The sequence below is a fragment of the Pipra filicauda genome, unplaced genomic scaffold, assembly GCF_003945595.2.
Source record: "Pipra filicauda isolate LSUMZ 115617 unplaced genomic scaffold, ASM394559v2 scaffold73_size2923735_pilon, whole genome shotgun sequence".
In the NCBI taxonomy this organism is placed as follows: Eukaryota; Metazoa; Chordata; class Aves; order Passeriformes; family Pipridae; genus Pipra; species Pipra filicauda.
The window spans coordinates 734,647-755,921 of NW_024104909.1; the positions used below are offsets into that span (position 1 = coordinate 734,647).

Below are 21,275 nucleotides of genomic sequence, written 5' to 3' on the forward strand. Positions count from 1 at the left end.
CCCCCCTGTCCCTGCTACCTCCCCTGGGGTTTCCCCCAGTTCCTGGTGAGAGGGTTCCTGGTGGGGTAGGGAAGCTGCTGCTCTTCTTCCTTGTCCTCAGCTCCCCTGCAGGCAGATCTGCTCTGGATTTTGATCAGGAGAGAAGAAAAGATGTACACGAGTTCAGGGTCTGTTATTTATTTACATAAAAACACTTGACTATTGCCACAGTTCCACCCCTGGGCAAACAGCAGCTGCCTGTGCAGGCTGGGCCGTGTTTGCAGACCTGGGTACCAAGAGACCTGCCCCTACTCTGCTCGGGGGGCTGCAGGGGCAGGGCAGGAGCAGCCCCCAGAGGCTGACCACGGCTCCCAGGTCCTCTTGCCCGTGCCAGTGAGGGTGCTGCTGGCAGCTCCTGTCGCTGCCTGCTTGCCCCCTTCCTTCTGCCCCACTGAAGTGAGCTAAAAATACCCCCTACACCCACATGCAAGGAGGACCCCGCAGGGCAGTGCGGGGTGGAGCCCGCAGACCCCGCCGGGCTCAGGGCGGGGCTCCGGAGCTGCGGCCTGGTAACAAACTCCTCTACTCTACGTGCCGGGCAGGCAGCGACATGCCGGGTGTGGTTTTGGCTATCGGGGCTGCCGGGGGCTGTCCCTGCCCCGGAGCCGGCGGGGCTGGGAGGGGGCACATGCAGCTGGAGCGGCCACAGGGACAGGACGGAGGTGCTGATCAAGGGTGCAGTGCTGCTGCCGGTCCCCTCTCCGTGCTCAAAGGCAGCTCTGCCTCTCCTCGGGAAGGGGCTTTGCCGAACGGCTGGAGGGGGCCGAGACACACCCTGAAACCCGGTGTGTGGCACTACCCTCTGAGCCCCTTCCTAAAAGTGCCACCAGGGCTGTGCTGTGTCCCCTGAGTGTGCCGTGGGCTGCTCAGGTCCCCCCCTTCCCTCCTGGGCTCCCTCTGGCTGCAGCACATCCCAGCAGCCAGGCACCCCCTGTGCTGTGGGACGGGGGTGAGCCCCTCCAGCACTGGGGTTACTCCAGGGGAGAGGGGCCTCGCTCACACCCCGGAGCGTAGAGGGGTGCAGAGCGATGCCCCCACTCCTGCAGGGCACCTCCCACAGCATCTGGGGCCTGGGCCCACCTCCCCTGTGTGCCAGCCAATCCAGCTGTTCCCAGTGAGGACCAGAGCTCGGGGCAGGTGGTGGCAGCTCTGAGCGGGAGGGAGCCGGGGATAACACACACACACCACCGGCGGGAAGCGAAGGAGGGATGCACACGCGGAGACTCGGACGGCAGCGGGACGGGGCCGGTGTCATTCCAGTGGCTCCCAGGGCGCTGTTAGCACATGCGCTTGTACGTGTAGATATAGGCCTTGCAGTTGGGACACGTGTGGGTCACATCCTTGAAGTCATCGAACAGGCAGGGGATCAGGCAGCAGCAGAGATCACACCTGGAGCCCAGGAAGGGAAGAGGCAGAGAGTGGTGAGCTCAGGCAGCCCCTGGACACTGGGGGCACGGGCAAGAGACATGAGTATGTGGAGGGGCTGTCACCCCCAGAACCTCTCTGCTGCCCCAGTTCCACGTTGAGACCCCAGCCCTGCCCATCAGCTCAGCCAAGGCCCCCAGCACTGGGGCTACCAGGACCAGGGCTGAGCGCCCACCGCGAGGCCCCAGCTCCCCCTGCAGCACCTACCCCATGAAGCAGCAGAAGAAGCCAAGGAGGAAGCTCATGAGCCCAATCTCGTAGGAGATCTTGGTGGTGATGGCTTGCTGGCAGTGGGGACACACTGTCTGCACAGGGGCACCCTGGAAGATCTCTCCCTGCAGCACCGTCACTGTGGTGGCAGCTCCCGGTGGGACGAGCACCGTCGCCGTGTGGCCACCAGGAGAGGGGTAGTGGCCCGGGGCAGGGTAGTAGCCCATGGGGGGGTGAGGGCCTGGGGGTGGGTAGAACCCTGCTGTGAATGAGAAACATGCACAGGTGAGCATCTTTATATGTGGCTGGAGAGGCAGATCCTCACTGGGGAGGTCCCCATCCTGCTGCCCCCCCACCACCGGGGGTACAGTCTTGGGGCCAACCCTGCTGCAGGCACTGTGTCCCCCACCCCATCCCCAGGAGCCTCGCTGCAAGCCCCAAATGGCAGCTCCAGCCCCTCCTTGTGTCCCCCCCATTCCCCAGAAGTCATGTGCTGCCACCCATCCCCAGCCCCTCCCAGGACTCACCCGGAGGCACGTAGGGCCCGGAGCCATCCGTGGGCATGTGGGGGGGCACAAACCCTGGCTGAGAGGGCGGCTCATACGGGGGGGGCCCGAACTCGGGAGGGGGGATGGGAACCCCCTGGGGCTGTCCCACGACTGGGGTGACACCCTCTGAAAGGAAACACAGAGTTAGCAGCCAGGGAGGCAGCAGAGCTGATGGGGAGATGGTGGCTTGGCTGTGTGGTCAGAGGGTTGGTCCCAGCAGGGAAGGGGAACACATGAGGTGGGGGGCACTGCCTTAAGCCTCATCCTCTGGGCCACATGAAGCCCAAATTCACCCCACCTCACCCACAGCAGCGAGCAGAGCCACACTTTGAGCTGGGAGTGCTTCCTGCTCTCGTTGCTGCCCCCATGACCTCTCCTGCCTTCTCTGAGGGTGACATGGGGACAGATGGAGCTGGGCATTGCACCACCCTCCCCAGCACACTGTGCATGGCAGGGCAGAGCTGCCAGCAAAAGCCACAGCCAGGGCACTCCCAGGGAATCCACACTTGCTTGGCTCCTGTCTGCTGGACAATGTCAGCACAACACCCCTGAGCAGCCGGGACCACGCCCCTGTACCTGGTGCAGAGGGGGGGCCGTGCTTCTCCTCTATCAGCGGTGCCGAGGGGCCCCCCGGGTAGGGTGGCGGTGGGTCGTTGGACATGGCTCAGGGTGGCCCTGCAGGGACAGAAACCTTTAGAAAACACCAGCCTTTGATGCCACAGGCACCTGCCCGGAGGTGCACAGCGCTTGGGGAAGGAGGTGACAACAGCAGGGGCTGGTGCCACTACTGCACTCGCCTCAGCACCTACCCTGGGCAGAACCAGGGGTGCAGCCCCAAATCTGGACAGGCTGTGACCAGGCAGCAAATCCAAGGTGTAACCCCTTCCTGCTGGCTCTGCAGGGCTTCCCTGCATGGCCCACACCTGACGAACTGCAGCTCATCAGGGCACCTCTGGGCTGTGTGGCCACAGGGCAGTGCTGGGCTGGAACCTGCTCTGCCAAGTGCCTTGGCTGTGGTGCTGGGGTACCAAAGGTGGGGAAGAGCTGCCAACGCTGCCCACAGCCCCCCAACCCCCACAGTGCCCCGAGGGTGGCAGGACCCCCGAGCCTGAAGTGCAAACACCAAGGCAGAGGCTGCAAACTCACAGAGCAGCTCTAAGTAAATCTGTAAATAAATCCAGTGAGCTAAGGTAAGACCAGCTTCAACAGCTGGGGCCACTGTTTTACATGGGGGACTATTCACCTGTCCTCTCCCTCGCAGCGAGAGCTCAGAGGCCCCAACAGAGCTGAGAGAAGCAGTTCCTCTGAGTGTCGTAGTTTGGGAGCCGGCTCCTCCCACCAAATCTCTGCAAAAGGAGAGGAGTTACAGAGATGGAGAGGAGTCACAGCTGCAGTGCTGCCCTGGCCACCACACCAAACCCCCTCCTGGCCCCGGTGCAGGTACCTCCCCATGTGCCCCCGGCTCTGTGTCCTCAGCACGTGGCAAAGCCCCACCAACACACTCTGAGATCCAAGGAAGAGCAACAACATCAAGAAGCCTGATTTCTCTGTTTTCTCTGGCTCAGTTATAACGTGAGTAAATTGGGAAATACAAATGAGAGGCTGCTCCCTCGGTGCTTGGGATGGCTGCCATCAGGATGGGGCAGGGTGACACTGCTGTCAGTGCCCAGGAGCAGAGCCAGGAGCTCCCCTTGTGGGCTGAGCCCTCCCTGAGCCCTCCATCCTTCACCCCAACAGGCCAGAAGCAAATGTGACCCTGCTTGTCCTGTTTGCTGGCACCAGTGCCACGTGCTGGGCAGCCCGCCCGGAGCACGCCAACCTCCCCGGCACGGCACAGCACGGCACAACCTCCCCGGGCACCAGGCCAGGCAGCCAGTGCTGCCCCAGCCCTGCATTGCAGGGGTGCCCAGAGAGGAGCCTGTGGGGCACAGCCACCTCCACCTGCAGCTCCCGGGTCAAGTGGAGCCAAGGCCTTGGCAAGCACAGAAGGGAGATCCATCCCTCCCTCCCTCACCTGCTTGGTTTTGCTCTATTCCACTCCTTTTTCCTAGTTCACATTCCCTGCCCCCCAGCAGCCTCCTGCAAGGCAGCAGGAAATCTATCAGGTCACCAGTCCATGGAGCACCATCACCTGTTGCTGCTCAGGAGGAGCACACTGATGCCCTCAGGAGCTGAGCAAATTCCCGACAGGCACAGGGTCTGCCCTGGATGTCCACATTTACTGACTAGTATTTCTCCCCCGAGGTCTGAAACTGTGTGTTGCAACCAGGCAGTTTCAAAGTGTAACAGCGGGGCAGCTGGGGGTCATCTTCCATCCTGCCTCTCTCCAATTTCTTCCTCAGAAGCCCGGGGAAGGAGAGCTGCCACAGCACAGGGCGCTACCCGGCACACTGCAGAGCCTGCCTTCTCCTTCAGTGACCTACAAAGCTGCAAAATGGGCCGTGCTCCTTTTAGCTCACTGGGGATGGGAAGATGAGAAGGACTTAGTCTTCTGAAAGTAGCCAAACACCCCACCCTGCACACCCTGTCCCTGTGCCTGCAGGGGTCCTGGATGAGGCCTTACCTGGGGACACCAGCCTGCCGGGGAGCTTTCCTTGCCCCCACAGGCCAGCTGAGCCCACAGCTTTTCTAACCTAACAGATCTCCTCCCATTCCCACTCGGATGCTGCTTTCCCATAATGTAACATCTTTCAACACTCCCCAGCCTCAGTCCCCCCACCAAAGAGCTGGAAAGAAAACACAGGAGAGGAGGAGACCCACCCACGTGCTCCACCAGCCACTCTAAAAACACCCTTCAGATGAAGCAGCAGCCCCAGACCAAACCAGCCGTTAATCCTGCCACCCTGACCAGCAGGGAATGGGATCCACAAGAGCAATGGCCTGTGGATCCCAGAGCCACACGTGCACTGGGATGAAGGAAGCTGTGGGATGCAGGGCTGTTCTGCTCATTCTTGGCAGGCTCAGTCGCTCCTACTGCAATATTTTGCTTATTAAAAGAGATCTGTAAAGAGCAAGATGTTGGCTGTGTGCCCTTCCCAGGAGGAAAAGAAAAGCCTGTTGCTTTTAAGCCTCTTAGAAGCTGTTTCTCCTGTGCTTTCTTTCATCTTAATGTGAGCAGCACAAACCCAGCCCATTTCCGATGGAGAGCTCCGTGGGAAACCGGAGGGCACACGGCTTCCCCAGGGCATCCCTCACCACCCTGGCACGGACAGCCCTGCAGCATTCCAAGATTACCAGCCTTAAGTTCAAGATCTGATGAAATCACCAACGTCTAGAGCAGGTCCTTCAGAGCAAGGACACACTGCGAGATCCTAAAACTCAAAAGGAGTTGGTTACCAGTAGGAGGATGGAGAGAGAAGATGCTCTTTCCAGCTAAAAATACAGATGAGCTCTTCTCAGCTGCAAGAGCAGCTTTTAGTGGCTCCTCTACTGCAAACTAACTACAGAGGATAAATCCACCACGGAATCACTGGAAACACAGCTCCTGCTAAAAGCAGAAGACACACAAAGGGCCCCCACAGGCCCTTTGCAGATTTGCTACAGAAAATGAAAGGATTCCCATTAACCTGCTGGGGCACAGCACTGACAGACACAGCCAGGACAGCACAGCTCCATCAAGGCCCCAAAGCAGAAAGGGCTTGTCCCACTTGGCTGTGGCCCTGAACTCTGTGTCCTGGCTCTGGGCTCCCTAATCAACCCAGGGTCTCGTTCCAGGCAGCTTTTGGGTGAGGAGAAGAACAAATCTCTAGATCCCCCCAGACTGGGGCACAACTCCCAACCCCAAAAGATGTGTCTGAGCTTTCTCTACACAGTGAGCACAGTCAAAGAGCTGGTGAGGAAACATGAGGCTTTCTAATCAGCTTCTTCCTGTGCACAGCAACTCTGAATCTAGTTAATGAGGGATTACAGAATCCTAGAATGGTTTGGGTTGGTAGGGATCTTAAAGCTCATCTCATTCCAACCCCTGCCATGGGCAGGGGTACCTTCCACTAGCCCAGGCTGCTCCAAGCCCTGTTCAACCTGGCCTTGAACATTTCCAGGGCTGGGGCAGCCACAGCTTCTCTGGGCAACCTGTGCCAGGGCCTCAGCACCCTCACAGGGAGCAATTTCTTTCCAGTATCCCATCTAACCCTGCCCTCTGTCAGTGTGAAGCCAGTCCCTGTGTCCTGTCACTCCAGGCCCTTGTCCAAAGGGCACTGATTGATACCCCAAAGCTCCTGGTTCCCATTACTGACACATCCAAAACTGGTGACACAGAGCTCTCCCTGCTGCTTCCAGCAGTGATGAGAGGAGTTGGTGTGTCAGGGTCCAGTGTCCCCTGCTGGCTGCACTTCCCTGTGTTACATCACTGTGGAAACAGTCTGGGATTCAAACATGACAAGAGGAAAGGTCTGTCCATCCGACTTGGTCTCCAGACAGGTACAATGGGCAAACTTCCCAAAACCAAGTGGTGTGCAGTGGGACCAGGGAACACTGTGCCACCAGAACAGGTCCTAGCACCATAAAATAGACAATGCCACGAAGAGGACACCCACAGATCATTCCTGCACTGCTTGGAGACCCAAAGATTTGGTCTGGTAACACCATCCTTCCCAGGCAGCAGCTGTTTGTGCTTCAGGCTGCCGAAATCTCCCCGGGTGAGACGGACCTGCCAAGGACAGAGCAGATGCCGGCAGGTCTAACTCACGTGCGAGCCCCGATGGTGCAGCTCTGAGTCAGCCTCACAGCTGAGATCCCCTCCCACGAGCAGAGACACTCAGTGCTGTCCCTGCTCCTCCTGCACTTGCTAACTCAGCCCCACAGTGATTTGGCTGTGTTTTCCCTCCGGGAGCAGTGTCTCCAGCCACCGAGACAGGAAGCAGCGTTTGTTCATCCTCGACCACGTTCAGTGATGTTGCCACTTCAAAAGCTGCCGCTGCTCATTTTTGGAGCTCTTCCTCCCCACCCCACCCCACAAAAAAATAACTTCTGATATTTAGGAAAGGAGAAAAACACACTAAAATTCAATGAATAAAGGATATGAGCACTTTCAGCTTCACGGCACATCAAGTAGACACAGATTCCAGCTTCCAGGCTTTTGTAAATACAGCTTTAAAAAGCCAAGAGTTCTGAAGATGATGGGCTCCCTCACTGAGCCCAGCCTCCTTCCTTTAGAAACAGGAACAGCATTGTGGCCAACACTATCCTAGCTTTTCTGGCCCCAGGAAAAGCTACCTGTGTGCCACAGGCTACCGGCTCCAGAAATTGGGAAATACTGAGACTAGGAAGGCAGAGAGGTGTGCAAGGTGTGAGCACAAAAGGCAGAGCAGCATGCTGGCAAAATTTCATTTGATGAAAGCCAGTTATCCTTCAAAGTGGCTTTAGAGGCAGAAAGGAGAGAGAACCTTGATCCTGGCAATCTCAGCCTCCTTCCTCCACAACAGCATTTCTGAGCAGCACCTCCAAAGCCAGCCTGGAGCTGTGTGTTCCCTGTGTTACCTGTGCCCAGGGCACACCGGGATGTTCCCTTTTCCACGCCCCATTCCCTGTGTTACCTGTGCCCAGGGCACACCGGGATGTTCCCTTTTCCACGCTCCATTCCCTGTGTTACCTGTGCCCAGGGCACACCGGGATGTTCCCTCTCCCTGTGTGTGCCAGTTCCCACACAGCTCACCGGGATGTGGCTCAGCTCCCACTGCTCCTGAACACACCACACACAATCCCACCGGACAGCTCTTACCTTCGAGGGAAAGACAGCAACAATCCCTGCTGAACAAGCAGTATCAGTGGTTACTTCTGCCTGGTTTTTATGTGGAACAGCAAAAAGATGTTTTCCCTGTCAGGGAGCCAAACTTCCCCCTCAGCCCTGCCTCTTCCCATGCGCATTTGCTGCCTCCAGGCTGCACCGGAGCCAGGAGGGAAGGAATGAACAGCACACAGAGCTTCAGCCTCCTTCAGAAAGAGGGTGCCCTGGCAATCCCTGACCACGTACCCGCTCCTTTACCCCACCATTCACCCTGGCAGCACCTCCTCAGCTCCTCCTCCTGGTCCTGGGCACAGCAGCAGGAGGGCACATGCCTGCAACGCTCCGCAAGGCGCGATGGAAACGGAAACCTGAGCGAAGGACTACAGGGAAGGTCTGTTCTTTTTCTGAGCAACTCAGCCGTGTTTTCCCAAGTCCAAGTCACTGCCAGGGAGTGCAAACCCACTGTGCAGGAACAGCCAGGCTGCTCCCAGATTTCTCCCACACTTCTGCACTAAGATTTCAGCTGTGGAAAACTGCTGCTTCCAGGAGGCTCAGGCTGTTCCTTCGGTGTGGGGATGGAGAGCTCAGCTGGCAAGGCAGGACAGCAGCAGTCCTTTAAAACAAAGGGCTGCTGGAGGAGAAGGTTATTCACCATTCAGTCCAGGTATGTCAGACAACCAAAGCTCCCTGCTCTGCTCTCCAGTATGTGAACCTCCAGAGGAGCATCCCCATTGCAGTCGTTTACCTGGGAACCTTGGACATGTTTGACCTTCTGTGTGCCACCACCACCCAGCAGGCAAATGACCTCAGAGCAGGATCCTCGCTGGAAGCCAGGTGCTGTATCCAAAGCAAGGTTTCTCAGGGCATTAAATCCAAAGCACAATCAGATAATCTCCACGGTGCAGCCCCGGCTCAGCCGCCCTCGGCCAGAGATTCAAATTACTGCTCCCTCACATAGCTCCTCTGCATCAACATCAGGAAAACCTGACCCAAAATCCCCCCTGCTTAAGACAAGGAGGGTTTATCTGCAACACCCACAAAGGGTTACGTGCAGGAGGAGTGTCTGCAGGACCTGCTGCTGCCTCTGGGATTCTCTCCAGGGCTATTCCCCTCTGGATGGGCTGACCAAGAGCTGTTGGCATCTCCACAGTGGGGCTGCAGAAACAGCCTTGCCAGGACCTGGTTCACCTGAACATTTAAAGAAAAACCAGCCAAAATGAAAAGAACAACTGAGGTAGTTCTTTCTCTCTCTTGTGGGTTCCCAAGCCGTGGTACTCGGCTGTGGGAGACACCACATGCCAGCAGAGACATCCCAAAGGAGCCAAGACATCCCAACAGTGACCAGTGAGGAGAGGCCATAGAATCACAGAATAGTAGAATTGTCAAGGCTGGAAGAGATCTCTAAGATGATCCAGTCCAATCATCCACCCAGCACTACCACTGTATCCCTTAAACCACTAAACCATGACCCCACTCTTCAAAGCTTACACATGCAGAGGCACTGGGGAAGGCTCAGCTGTGCACAGAACTCTCTGCACCACCAGGGCAGCTGAACTTGGCTCCCAGAGATGGTTTCCTGAACACAGAACAAGCTGGGAGCATTCTCCTGGCCCTGGAATACACACTGTCTCACTCAGGAGTTCTAACTGTTCAGACCCTTCCAGCTGCCAGTGACCTGCCTGCATGGCAGAAGACAGGCTGCAATATGCCAGGTGTTCTCATGGATGTGATTAAAAACAACATTAAAGCCTCTGCATCCTAGAAATCCGCTCCAAAGAGATGAGAAAAGGAGGGTGATGCAAGCCAAATCCCTGGGGAACCAGAGAGTTTTTCCATGAGACTTTCCCTGGAGTTCATAAAGAATCCAAGCTAACACTTGATAACATCCATGGGAAAGCACCCAGTGATATCAGCAGCTGTTGCCTCCAGTCCTTAATTTTCCCCCTGAGAGGACACATCCTGCATTACATCATCCCTTTGATATCTGGTTAATAATGGTAATAACACAACCTGCCAGAATATAGAGCAACTAAAACCAAGATCCACTCCAACACTGCTGTCTTAACATAACACCAAACCTATATATGGCACAAGAGTAGCTGTTCATTTAAACAAGCAAACAAAAATACCCCAGCTCAAGGAGCTTAAGGCAAGCAGGAGGTTGGGAAGAAGCTCTGCAGTTCCTTGCATTAAGGACTGTCACAGATTTGAGCTCACCTCTGATGGCAGCCCATAACAGAGGCTTAAGGAGGAGTTAGGAAGGAAGCAAAGGCAGAATGACCTCCCAGCCAGTCCCTCCCACTCCCAGCACTCAGGGTTTTGGAGATTGGGCAACCTGGAGTTTCTCCATGGATCACCCCAAATCCTTCCCAGACCTCCAGCTCATGGCAGTGGCAAGTTCTGCTCTTCAGTTATCTACACAAAAAAGCATCTCCTGCTGTCAGAGTCTGCTGCCTCCCCTTCCAGGAGCACCTCCCAGCTCTGCACAGAGAAGGTGAACCCACAGTGATTACCCACTACGTCCCACAGCTCAGCTCAGCATTTTAGAGATCTCCTTCCCAAAACTAAACTAAAAATATTTCTTTATGCACTCAATTTTGCATTTCTGCCTCCTGCTATAGAATTTTTTTTAGAGAAAGTCAAATAACACAGCCACATCATTGCTGAATCAAACTGAGTAGATGTGTGACTCCCATTAAATAACAGTGAGCTCCAAGGGAGGAGGAAATTAGAGTCAGAGAGGATCAGCACTTTTGCATTTCAGCTTCAGAATTAATCAGAGCTCAAGAGCCTATTCAGAATTCCCTTGCAGATTTTGCAGCACAAATAATTTTGAATACATTGGTGGTGATTCCAGACCCGTTTTCCTTTCAAGTGATGAACAGAACATATGTCATGGAACTGATGTTTTCTTATCCAAGGAGAGCACCAGCTCACTGTAGGACTAACTCCAGTCTCCAAGAACATTAGCATTTCCCATCCTCACAGATCCCCCTGCCTTGGCGCCAGAGAATCTGCTGACATTCAGATTTAACAGGTACAGTGTCACCTTGCACTTTTTTTCTGAGTACTAGTGTGAAGTGCTCTGTGTCACTCCGTTTTATGTAAAGCCCTGGCTCAGTCTTTGCAACAGAACATGGTTTGGGGTTAAGCAGGAGCGTGTGTGGAAGGTCTGGGATCTCTCCTGAGTCCTACTGCCAACAAGGAGGACCCATGTACATCCAGAGACACGTGCACTGGAGGAACTTTTCCTGATGAGGCCACTTGTGTAACCACACTCACCTTTTTGCTCCCACAGAACTTTCCATTTCCAGACTGGGACCACTCTCAGGGTGGCCCAGGGCCACCAGCATGGGACTGGCTTGTCCTGTGGCACAGGAGGAGGGTGCTCTGCACTCCCCTGCTCCCAAGCCCAGCCCATTTGGGCTTCTCAAAGACAGATGACAATGTCCCAGCTCACAGAGGGGAAAACCCCTGGATTAATCAGTAGGCACTGAGTGTGCCCAGTGCTGGGCACCCCTGAGTCACACACAGCTCCTGCCATTCCCAGTTCTCCCTCCAGTTCCCACCAGACTTGGCCAGTCCACACTGACTTCCCAGTCCAGGAAAGTCATTTTGCCTCCAAGGCATTTCAGGACTGTGGTTTCAGTTTGCAGCACCAGTTCCTGCCAACTGCTCCGTAGCCCCTTTCCCAGAACTCCCACGTAACGACCTGCTACGTATATTATCTGCCCCTCAGGTCACCCAAAAGCTGTTCCACCCGAGCCTGATTTGCCACCACTGCTCGCTCAGAGGCAGCACAGCCACCCTGCCAGGGGGACGGTGGGGACATGCAAAGCCACACCTCTCATCTGAAATGTGAGCAGGTCTGACCAGAACATCAAACAGGACACAGCCAGACCTGCAACTGGACACACAGAGCTGTATTCCCTTTGAAAACAAGGGAACCATCAGGTTCCATCCCAGTTCTGGCGTGCGAGGGACATCACCTGCATATGAGGCATTCCGACTCCAGAACGTGGACAAAGCCAGGAGACCTCTCACTGAAAACCTACCACAGCAGCTGGACTCAAAGCACCCCTAACACATCAACACACCTCCTCAAGTCCCTGCTCTAGGCTTTTCCAACCCCTTTCTCTGTGAGGCAACACCTCTCTGCTTTGCCGTTCCATGGAAAGCACAGCTGGTCAGAGGGTTTGGAGCAGCCCCGAGGCCAGATCACTGTTCTCACAGCAGGGGATGGGACTGGGATTCAAGCCCGTAATACCAGGATGCCCTCAGAGCAGGTAACCAGCTCAGCTGCTCCAGAGGATTCAGGGCTGAAATCCTCTCCTGAGCCCGAGGAAGATGGAGCGGCCGCCACAGTTACGACTGAACAAGCTGGGAACTATTTTCTCTCTCACTGGAATAGCCCAGCAGGCAGCTCCAAACTGAGCTCCCACCCTCCCAAATCATGGCAAGGAGGGAGTCTGAAAAGCAAAATAACACCACCTGTGTGTGGCTAAATAACACCATGGACTCTGGGGGAACTCCATTCCCAGAACACAAATATGCTCCAGGTGACACCTCTGTGGAAGAGCTGCAACAAGCCCAGGGGAAGGGCTGATATTTAACAGCACTGGAAACAGTGCCCAGTTCCAGCTTCACTCTTGTGCTCAAAGACTATGTTAAGATTTTGGAGGAGCTGAACGGTCCCAGCAAAGCAGGTGGGAAGGGCAAATTGAGCCTTCAGCACAGACCCAGCTTCCTGGGAGCACCTCCTGATATAGCACAAAGCAGAATTAAGTTAATTAGAAGACACAGTGAACACACCTCTAAGAAAAGGGCAGCACACACACACCAGCAGCAGCTACTTATCCAGTGGGCAGTTAAAAATACAACCACAAAGCAGTCGGCAGTGCATGGAAATGCCATCCCCACTGCCCTCCTCCACTCCCAGTTCTCCTCCAGCACAAAGCTCCAATGCTCCCCTTCTGCCATGTGTTGGGTGACTGGGACCCTTGAGGACCTCAAAAGCATCCCATGGACTCACTGCAGTAGGGGTACAGCCTGGGCTCTAGTCCATGATTTCCTCCCCAAACGAAACTGTGCTGAAAATCCCAGGGGTTCCTTTCCCTCTCTTAAAAGGGTGGCCTGCTTCTCACTTGGAGAAATGATCAATAAAATCCAACAGGCTGCTTTTCATTCATCCCCAGCCAGAAATCTAATCTCCTGATACCAGCACAGGCCTGAACACAGCTACCACATCTCTCATTTATCTCCTGCGGGTACCAGCACGTGCGGGTTTTACAGCTGCAGAGACTGGGGCTGCCTACATCACAACGACTAATTTATTCTCAGAAAGGCTAATTTAATCTGGCAGTCAATGTTCTCAAAGCCTCCTCACACAGAAAAGCTTTTATCTTGGTTGGCTTAACAATACAGCATATCCAAAAACGTGGAGGGATGCTAAGGAAGAACACTACCCTTGTGTTTCGAGTCCTCCAGTCTGAGAAATTTCTCTTGGTAACCACAGGCTCTGAGAAAACATAGAGTGCCTCTGGGTTTTTTAAAAAGCCAACCGTATTTTCCAGACTAAATATACAACAGTCTGTTTCCCCTCCTCATACAACTGTGTCTTGACAGAAAGAGCTGTGCTCTTAATAAAACTAAAACCCAGCAAGGATTGTTTAATATTAGACACTACGTTCATTTCCAACTGCATATCAAGAGCAGCCACCAGCACACCTGGCCTGGGGTGTGCTACCTGCCATGGCAGGTGACTTTCCCCAGCCCACATCAGAGAGGAATAAACTTCAGAAGAAATCCAAAAGCTGTTTGTGTAAAAAAGCTGCCCCATGAAGCGTTTCAGAGCATCCTACAGATTCCCAGCCTCTGTCACCTGTGGGAGGGCAATAAATAAGCTATCAGAGAGGTTTTTTTCATTGTTTTTAAATTCTAGGTGAAATTTTCCCCTCATTTGTGACAGACACAGTCAGGCTGAGCCATCTGATCTGTGGTGCTGCCTCAGCCCTGCACGGAGTCTGCAGATCACCTGTGACATACAGACATGGCATCTGGTGCTGGTCCTCACCCTGGCAAGGTCCTCACCTGGATCTGCTCCTTCCACAGGAGAGCCAAGCACAGCCCCTGGGAGTCAGAGGGGCTAAAAAAGGCAGATTTAAGCTGTACAACAGACAGAGTTGTCCCAGTCTAACCCTCCACACTCAGGATTGTCACCACCATGCTGCTGGGAGAGAAAAGCTGGTGCTGTGCAAGGATCACAGCCTGAATCATGCCTGAGAGGGCTCCTTTGCTACAAGGGCAAGAACATGCCTCAGATGACATCCAACAACTTAGGACAATTGAGTAATGTGGGAACAAGGCAAAAATCAGGGGGAAACAGAGCATTAGCACAGGCCACAGGAGAAATAAAGAAAAAAACAACACAACACTCCCCTTGTTCCTATCTGTCAGGAATTGCTGCCCCAAGAATAGCCTATTCAGAAACCAGGAAACTCAGAGAGCAGCAGGGAAGGGCTGAGTCATGGCCATTTGGAAAAAAAAAACAACAAACCCAACCCACAACAAAACAACCCAAAAGGGAAGGAGAGAAAACATGGGACAGCAGCTGTTCTGGGTCTTGGAGATATGAGTAAGTCAATCCAGAACATATTAGCCAATCTTTATTTTCAAAAGCTCTGCAAACACGTGGTACTGCCATAAAAAGCAGTTGACCCTCCCCCTGTTCCTGGGAAGCAAATTTAGCTCTGGTTGTACCAGGAAAAGTTGCTGGTGCTTCCCGGCACCAGCCCCTTGATGCAACACCCCCTTGGCTGTGCACGGCTGCCAGGACACAAACTGCTCCCTGGTTATGCCCTGGTTTTTGTTCCTCTACAACATCAGCATCCAAATATCACAAAGACTTACAGGCTGGACAAGTGCTTTCCCAAAAGGAAAGAACAGTCAGTCTAAGGGATGTTATTAGCAGAGGGTGAGGAGCCCTGGAAGGGCACAAGATCAAACATGACTTGGAGAGGTTTCCTGTGACTCTGTGAATGGCCCAGCAGAAGCCAAGTGCTCCCATCTCCCATCCAGCCTCAGCACTGCCCATGTGGCCCCCAGGAAGGCCAGGCTGCACTCAGGTTTTGCTCAGGTCTTCCCACACGACAGTCTTTGTTCCATGACCTAAATGAAATCAATTTTACAACAGTTCTCCCCAGGACACTAATCTTATTCACTCACCCATCATCTAAAAGATTATACCTGCTCTCCAGCTGTGGGGCTCTGGGAGGAAGCAGAAGGGATTTCTGAGCAATGAGGGGCTTATTTCTAATACAATTCCTTGATGATCCCTCACAAATTAGGGAGGGGTGTGTGTGTATCTTTTCAATCAAATAACTGTGCTTGAAAACATGTTTGGAAAAAATCCCCTCCAGTTCATTTGATCTTGTACCATGAGGTACTGTCAGACTGAAGTTGCAAAGGTGAGAAGTGGGAAGACCCTTGGAGTTGGTCCCTGCAGGGAGAGCTGCCTGTGCAGTCTGGCAGATCACCTGTGCTCAGGTGTAACCATGCCTCAGCCACCACCTTTGTCTTGGTGAAAGGTTCAACTGCCAAATGATGTAAGTCAGGGCTTCCTGCTATGAGCAGCAGATCCCATTTTGGGACGTCAGTGCTGACAAAAACTCCTCAACCTCCAGGCTGAGGTCTGTGGGGAGGCAGGAACTGTGTCTGCACACACAGCCCAAGAGCAAGAGAGAGCAAGTGTCTGTGCTTTTCCTTTTTATAAAGTCCTCTCAGTCTGAGAGTGGGCTGTATTTCTGTGGGGTTTTTTTCAAGGAACAAGTTAAAGCTCAGAGACCCCAACCCATCCCTCTGAGCAGTCAAAGTATCTCTCCCTGCAGCCCACACAGGTCCCTGGTCCCAGGCAGGAAGGGGAATTCATCCTGCTGAGAAAGCAGCTCCCACAGACCTCACCTCTTCCCAGCTCTGGGAATGGCTGGGATAACCACAACACCTTCACACACAGACCCAACCTTGACATTAACTCCAAATATGAGAGTTCAAGCAAACTGTCCCAAAGCAAACAGGCTCTTATGGTTCAAATTGTGAGTAAAATTCCTCTTCTCTGTGATCACACAACGCAAGGAGTAAATAAGGATGAAATACAGCTGCAGTATGTGCTGTGCATGTATCCCAGAAAGGTGGGATGGAGGGAATTTAGGATTGCAAGATGGAATGCAGGATGGAACAGTAAGTCTGTAACTTAGAGTGAGAATAATCCTTCTAAAAACATCTTCCAGAACTGTTAATAGGGAGACAGGCTGTTAGGGCAAGTAGGGAAGGTTTTCTTTTGAAATGCAGAGATTGGGTATCAAAGAAGGTTCAGCAACATACACAAGAGGGAATGGTCAGGGCACCACCTCAGCACAAATGCTTCATCCTAAAATCTGTAAGAGAACTGGGTATTACTCCATTTTCTTAGGTATAAAAGAGGCAAAGGATATAACTAATTCAGAGTTACCCTACTAATTACAGTAAGTAATAGAGAAATATATTACTTAACTTGCACAGAAAAACCCAGCTCATCTCTTCGTTCTCTGATCATCTCAGGTTCCACCATGCCAAGAGGTACAAAGTCAAACATGCACAGCCAGCAGCTGTTCCTCACAGTTCCTAGGATGCTAATTACATTGTCATCTTTTGGGGATATTCTAAATTCAGGCCTGCTAAGAGAGTCTGCACTGAAGTGGGGCCTCACACAGGAGATGTGCAGCACAAAGCACTTTGCTCCTGCCTCCATCCTCTACCCAGATCGATGACCAGCACAGGGCTGCTCTCAAACAGCCCCTTTTTCACCACCACAAATACACAAACTTTAAACTGCAGCCAGGAGGCAGCTCAGAATGAATGGGCCCAAAGCAAAAACTGTAACAGCAGCCCAGAGTTTCCCCGAGTGTTTCACGCCAGAAATAAAAACTGTGCTCCCCCCACCTCAGAGACTTTATTCTGGGAGAAAATGGATCGTGGCTTCCTACAGCACCTGTTCCAATTGTGTTCCCTTTGATCAGGGAAGGAGATGGGTCCTGTGCAGAGCATGCAGAGATCTTTCACTGCCTATGAATGTGGCACTGCTTCTCCCCAGCTGTGAGACGGATACCGAGTGCCAGTCGGGAACAGCAGGAGAACAGCCAGGTGAGGATCACATCCCAAGGCAGAAGTTGCTCATCACGTGCTTTTTGAAGGAAAACAAGTACATGCACATCTGTGTTTGCACACTTGTGTGCTCAGGTGCCTTGCTCTGAAACCTTCAGGAGAGTCAACTGGCTCCAGGCTGGAGTCCTTTGCCTCCATAACAGCTGCAAAATCAGGTCCTTGGAAGCAAAACCAACCAATAACCAATATTTTGCAGAACAACTGAACTTCCCACCACAAACCATCACTGTTCCTGTATCAGGGAGAAGGGAAGGTACTGCACAGTTAAAATCTTTCCTTTTAGGACATTCCTATTAAGAGCCACGAGGCATATCAGCATCTATCTGTTGTTTCCTAACTGTCCTGTCCTCCCTGTTTCCAGGTGCTTTGCACAGATCAGTTTGGAGAAGCTGGCACACCTGTCTAGAAGCTTGAAGGTGTATTCAGTCCTGCTGCCTTTGTTATTTTAATCTCCATATTATGCAGGCACTGTTGCCTCCCTGGCTCACCTGGCAGCCATCAGCCTTCCCCTTTGCTTGGTGCAAAGCTGAGTAAATGTGACCCTGCACATAGGAAAACTGTCACATGGTACATTCAGCACATGCACAGAGCCCTGGTAATACCAGCAAAAGTGAAGCACAGCCCCACTGCAGACCAAACAAACCCCACTATTTTAAAAAAAACTTAGTTCCTTTCAACCCAGGATATCTTCTCCTGATTAAAGCAATTATAAGAAACCAAATGTAGGGTTTTACAATGTACCACAAACATTTGTAGAACTCTGAATTTCATACTTCTCTTTACTCAGAAGCAAGAAAGAAGTCTTGGATCAGAGCAGATGCTAAGAAGTCTGTGTATCTCCTTCCAAAACCACTCATCCTCTTACTGAAAGATCTCCACATCAACCACATCCTTTAAACACATGTATTTATCTGCTAAATTCACATCTGAAGAGGAAAAAAAGATACTCTTTCACATAATAAAGTTACTTCCATCCCTTTTTTTGCTATGTTAGTAAGAGTGGCAATGGCAACATTTCTGCAGGTGACAACACCGTGGCAAGAACCCAAATCCCCCGAAACACAGACAGCGTGGGTGTTGTGTACTGTCTGGGCCCTGACTGAGCATCCCCCTGCTACAGGAGGGCATTATCTGTGCTCCCAGAGCGTGTTTGCCACTTGTACCTCATCCAGAAGGAAAGCAGTGGCCACTGTGTTACTTCCCATGCACCGAAGTGGCTGATTAGGAAACAATCTTTAAAAACGTGCTCATAAACCAAAAGAGGGTGTCTGATAGAGACACCCTCCCTCCTTCCATAACAGCAGCTGAGACAGAGCCCCAGGCAGAACAGAAACACGAGCACCTGAGTTTCAGAACCAAATCTGAGGTGCAGCATCTGTTGAGAGAACACAAGAAACTCATCATGGTCCGTCTTCTTAGGAAGGGCTCAGGTTCTGAAAGAGAAGCTCCCTCACTGTTACCTGTCCCCATCACACCTGTGGCAAGATCTTTTGGTACTCAGCATATGAACTCACACATCCCTTTTCCCAGCACCTCCCTGAGCAGCCACTGCAGCCCCACCACCCCTAAAACAGCAGATGGGCAGGACTGACCACGCTTGCTCCATGTGGCATCACTCAGGGGACATCTGGGGACGTGTCTCCATCACCTGTCCTTGTTAACAGCCATAAAGTCACTGCCTCCCTACCTCCAAGCAGGAATTAGCTCCTCATGTAACACCTAAGGAGAATACAGCAGGGACATCACTAAATGCTTCCGGGGATTTCCTGGGGCACGTGGACATTGTTACAACACTGAGACAGAGAAGCCTTCGGGAAAGGGAAGTTTTCAGCTTGTGCTTTCCACACAAACGAGTTTGTTTAGTTCCTAACATGAATGAATGACATACTGTGATTATACACTACACTACGTAATACTCACTCTGGTTTCCCCTGCTGCCTACTCCGGTCACACTCTGAAAGCAGCAGGGCCTCTGCCAAAATCAAAGCCCCGTTTCAAGCCCATTGGGTGAAGGGAACAAACAGGAGGCTCTTGTGCATAATCCCAGAGTGTTTCTCAGAGAGTTTTACATACATTCCAAACCCACTATAATTATAATTTAAAATACTGCTGCTTCAAATTGTTGTGCCTGACCTTGTCTCTACCACCTGATATTTTAGGCTCAGCCTGGAACGTGACAACTGCCAGTCCCCTCACCAGTTCTCACTGGTGCAAGGAGACCATCTCTGAACAGCTTTTCCAGTGATGCCTTGGGCCAAGAGACACACACACCTATGCTTACAGTGACCTGGAGAAGGTTAACCTTGAGCATGGCTCGTGTAGATGATCCAGGGGACCATCCCAGCCTGCCTGTTCCCACTTCCCTGCACAGCCCTGGAGCTCTCCCCAGGATCCCAACCCCATTCCTCTGTTTAGCAGGAACCAGAACCCCCTGTGCTTTTTCCTAAAGCAACTGAACGCTGCCTCTCAAGTCCTACCTTTTGCCTCTCCAGTCCCCTTGGGAGGCAGAACCAAGATATCATCATTTTAATGGTCAAAGACCTCCCAGCTTCCTACTAACATTAAGTCCTTGGTATTTGTTGCTGTGCTGTGCTGCACGTTAGCTGAATGAGCTCTTATTTCATACTGCCAATGTGCTGATGGACATCATCTTCCTCACCATCATCATTTCTCCTCCTGCTTGTCAGGCTTCTTTCGGCTCCTCTAAAATGGGCTCATCATTCCTCAGGAATCACTGGACAGGCAGTTCCAGCCCGAGCTCGTCTCTCCCGAGCAGGGATGACTGCAAAGGCACACACTGGTCCCCAGGCCTGGCTCCTGCTCTCCCGGGATCCCATTTTCTCCTCTCACAGCCGTGCCCTGCCCGCAGTCCTCCTCATCCTCCCGGCGAGCTCATGACCTCGGCCGGGCACCGGCGCTCGCCTTACACCGCCGAGTCTTTTCCCGAGTACACGACCTCGCTTTCCGTCTGATTAAATTTCATCCCTCCAGCCCTCCCGCCCCAGCCCTCCCGCCCCAACCCTCCCCGGCCCTGTCGAGGGCACCGAGCTGAAGCTTTCTAAGATTTTACCAGCGCCCTGCGGCACTTGGTCAGCGTTAAAGGCCCGTCCGAAGCCGGGGCCGCCTCCTCCTCCTCTCCCGGTCCGTGTCCCCATCCAGCCGTGCCTCTTCCCCGCGGCTCCGCCGCAGACGCTCCAGACACGGCCCGGCACCGAGCCCGGGTCCCTCCTCGCAGAGTTAACCCGGGATTCGTTCCCACCCCTTCCCTTCCCAGCGGCGCCCGTGTCCCCCGCGGTGCTCAGCGTCCCTCCACGGCTCAGTGTCCTCCCCGCTGCCCGCTGTGTCCCCCCTGTCCTCGGTGTGTCCCCCCGCTGCCGTGAGGCCGCCGCGGCCTGGCCGGGGCCGGGGGGTCCCCGGGCCGCCCTCCTGCCGCCCCCCGGCCCCGCCGCCCCCCGGGCCCCGAGCGGGGCCTCTCCCGCAGGCACCTACCGGCCTCCGGCTCCCGGCGGCGGCTCCGGCACCTGCCGGCGGCGGGCGGGGCGGGGCGGGCGGCGGGGCGGGCCCGGTCCGCGCTGGGCCGGCCCGGGGACGGGCAGGGCCTGCAGCCCCCGCCGGCCGCGCCAGGCAGGGCCCGGGGCCGGGCCCGCTCCCCGGGTAGCTGCGGGGAGCCACTGCATGGTTTAAAGCATGGACCTGAAAGATCATCTTGTTCCACCCCCTGCCACGGGCAGGGACGCCTTCCACTAGCCCAGGTTGCTCCAAGCCCCGTCCAACCTGGCCTTGGACACTTCCAGGACCGGGGCAGCCACAGCTTCTCTGGGCAACCTGTGCCAGGGCCTCACTACCCACACAGGGGGGAATTTTTTCCATATATCTTAACCTAAATTTCCCCTTCCAGCTCGAAGCCGTTCCCCCTTGTCCTGTCACTCCAAGGCCTTGTCCAAAGTCCCTCCCCAGCTCTCTTGGAGCCCCTTTAGGCACTAGAAAGGCTCTGAGGTCTCCCCAGAGAGACCTTCTCCAGGCTGAACAGCCCTGTCCTGCACACACCTCCTGCCCTACAAGGTGTCCCAGCTCATGCCCCGAATGCCCCACACGATGCCCTGCTCTGGTGCCATCCCACCCCTCACAGG

At 53.8% G+C, this 21,275-nt stretch overlaps 1 protein-coding gene across 5 annotated transcripts; it reads right to left on the reverse strand.

The window, feature by feature from the left end:
- Positions 1-161: 161 nt before the first annotated feature.
- Positions 162-20,660, reverse strand: CDIP1 (cell death inducing p53 target 1). Of its 5 annotated transcripts, none has more exons than XM_027750928.2 (6): positions 20,635-20,660; positions 3,466-3,568; positions 2,799-2,897; positions 2,202-2,348; positions 1,672-1,936; positions 162-1,428 (listed from the first exon to the last, which is right to left on the reverse strand). In XM_027750928.2, exons 3-6 carry the CDS (start codon positions 2,881-2,883, stop codon positions 1,317-1,319), a joined length of 609 nt encoding a protein of 202 aa, XP_027606729.1. In that variant the 5' UTR covers positions 2,884-2,897; positions 3,466-3,568; positions 20,635-20,660; the 3' UTR covers positions 162-1,316. The 5 variants fall into 5 exon arrangements, with proteins under 5 accessions (XP_027606729.1, XP_039245491.1, XP_027606733.1 ...); XM_039389557.1 differs by lacking the exon at positions 20,635-20,660 and adding an exon at positions 20,216-20,400 and having other exon boundaries at positions 1,672-1,933; XM_027750932.2 differs by lacking the exon at positions 20,635-20,660 and adding an exon at positions 20,216-20,396.
- Between the last annotated feature and the right edge of the window lie 615 nt (positions 20,661-21,275).

Coding starts and splice junctions, on each gene's coding strand:
- CDIP1 (XM_027750928.2), bottom strand. CDS start 2,883: ATGTCCAACGACCCACCGCCACCCTACCCGGGGGGCCCCTCGGCACCG. Junction 2,349..2,798: donor CGGCCCCCCCTCTGCACCAG/GTACAGGGGCGT, acceptor GTTTCCTTTCAG/AGGGTGTCACCCCAGTCGTG. Junction 1,937..2,201: donor CGGGCCCTACGTGCCTCCGG/GTGAGTCCTGGG, acceptor TCTCATTCACAG/CAGGGTTCTACCCACCCCCA.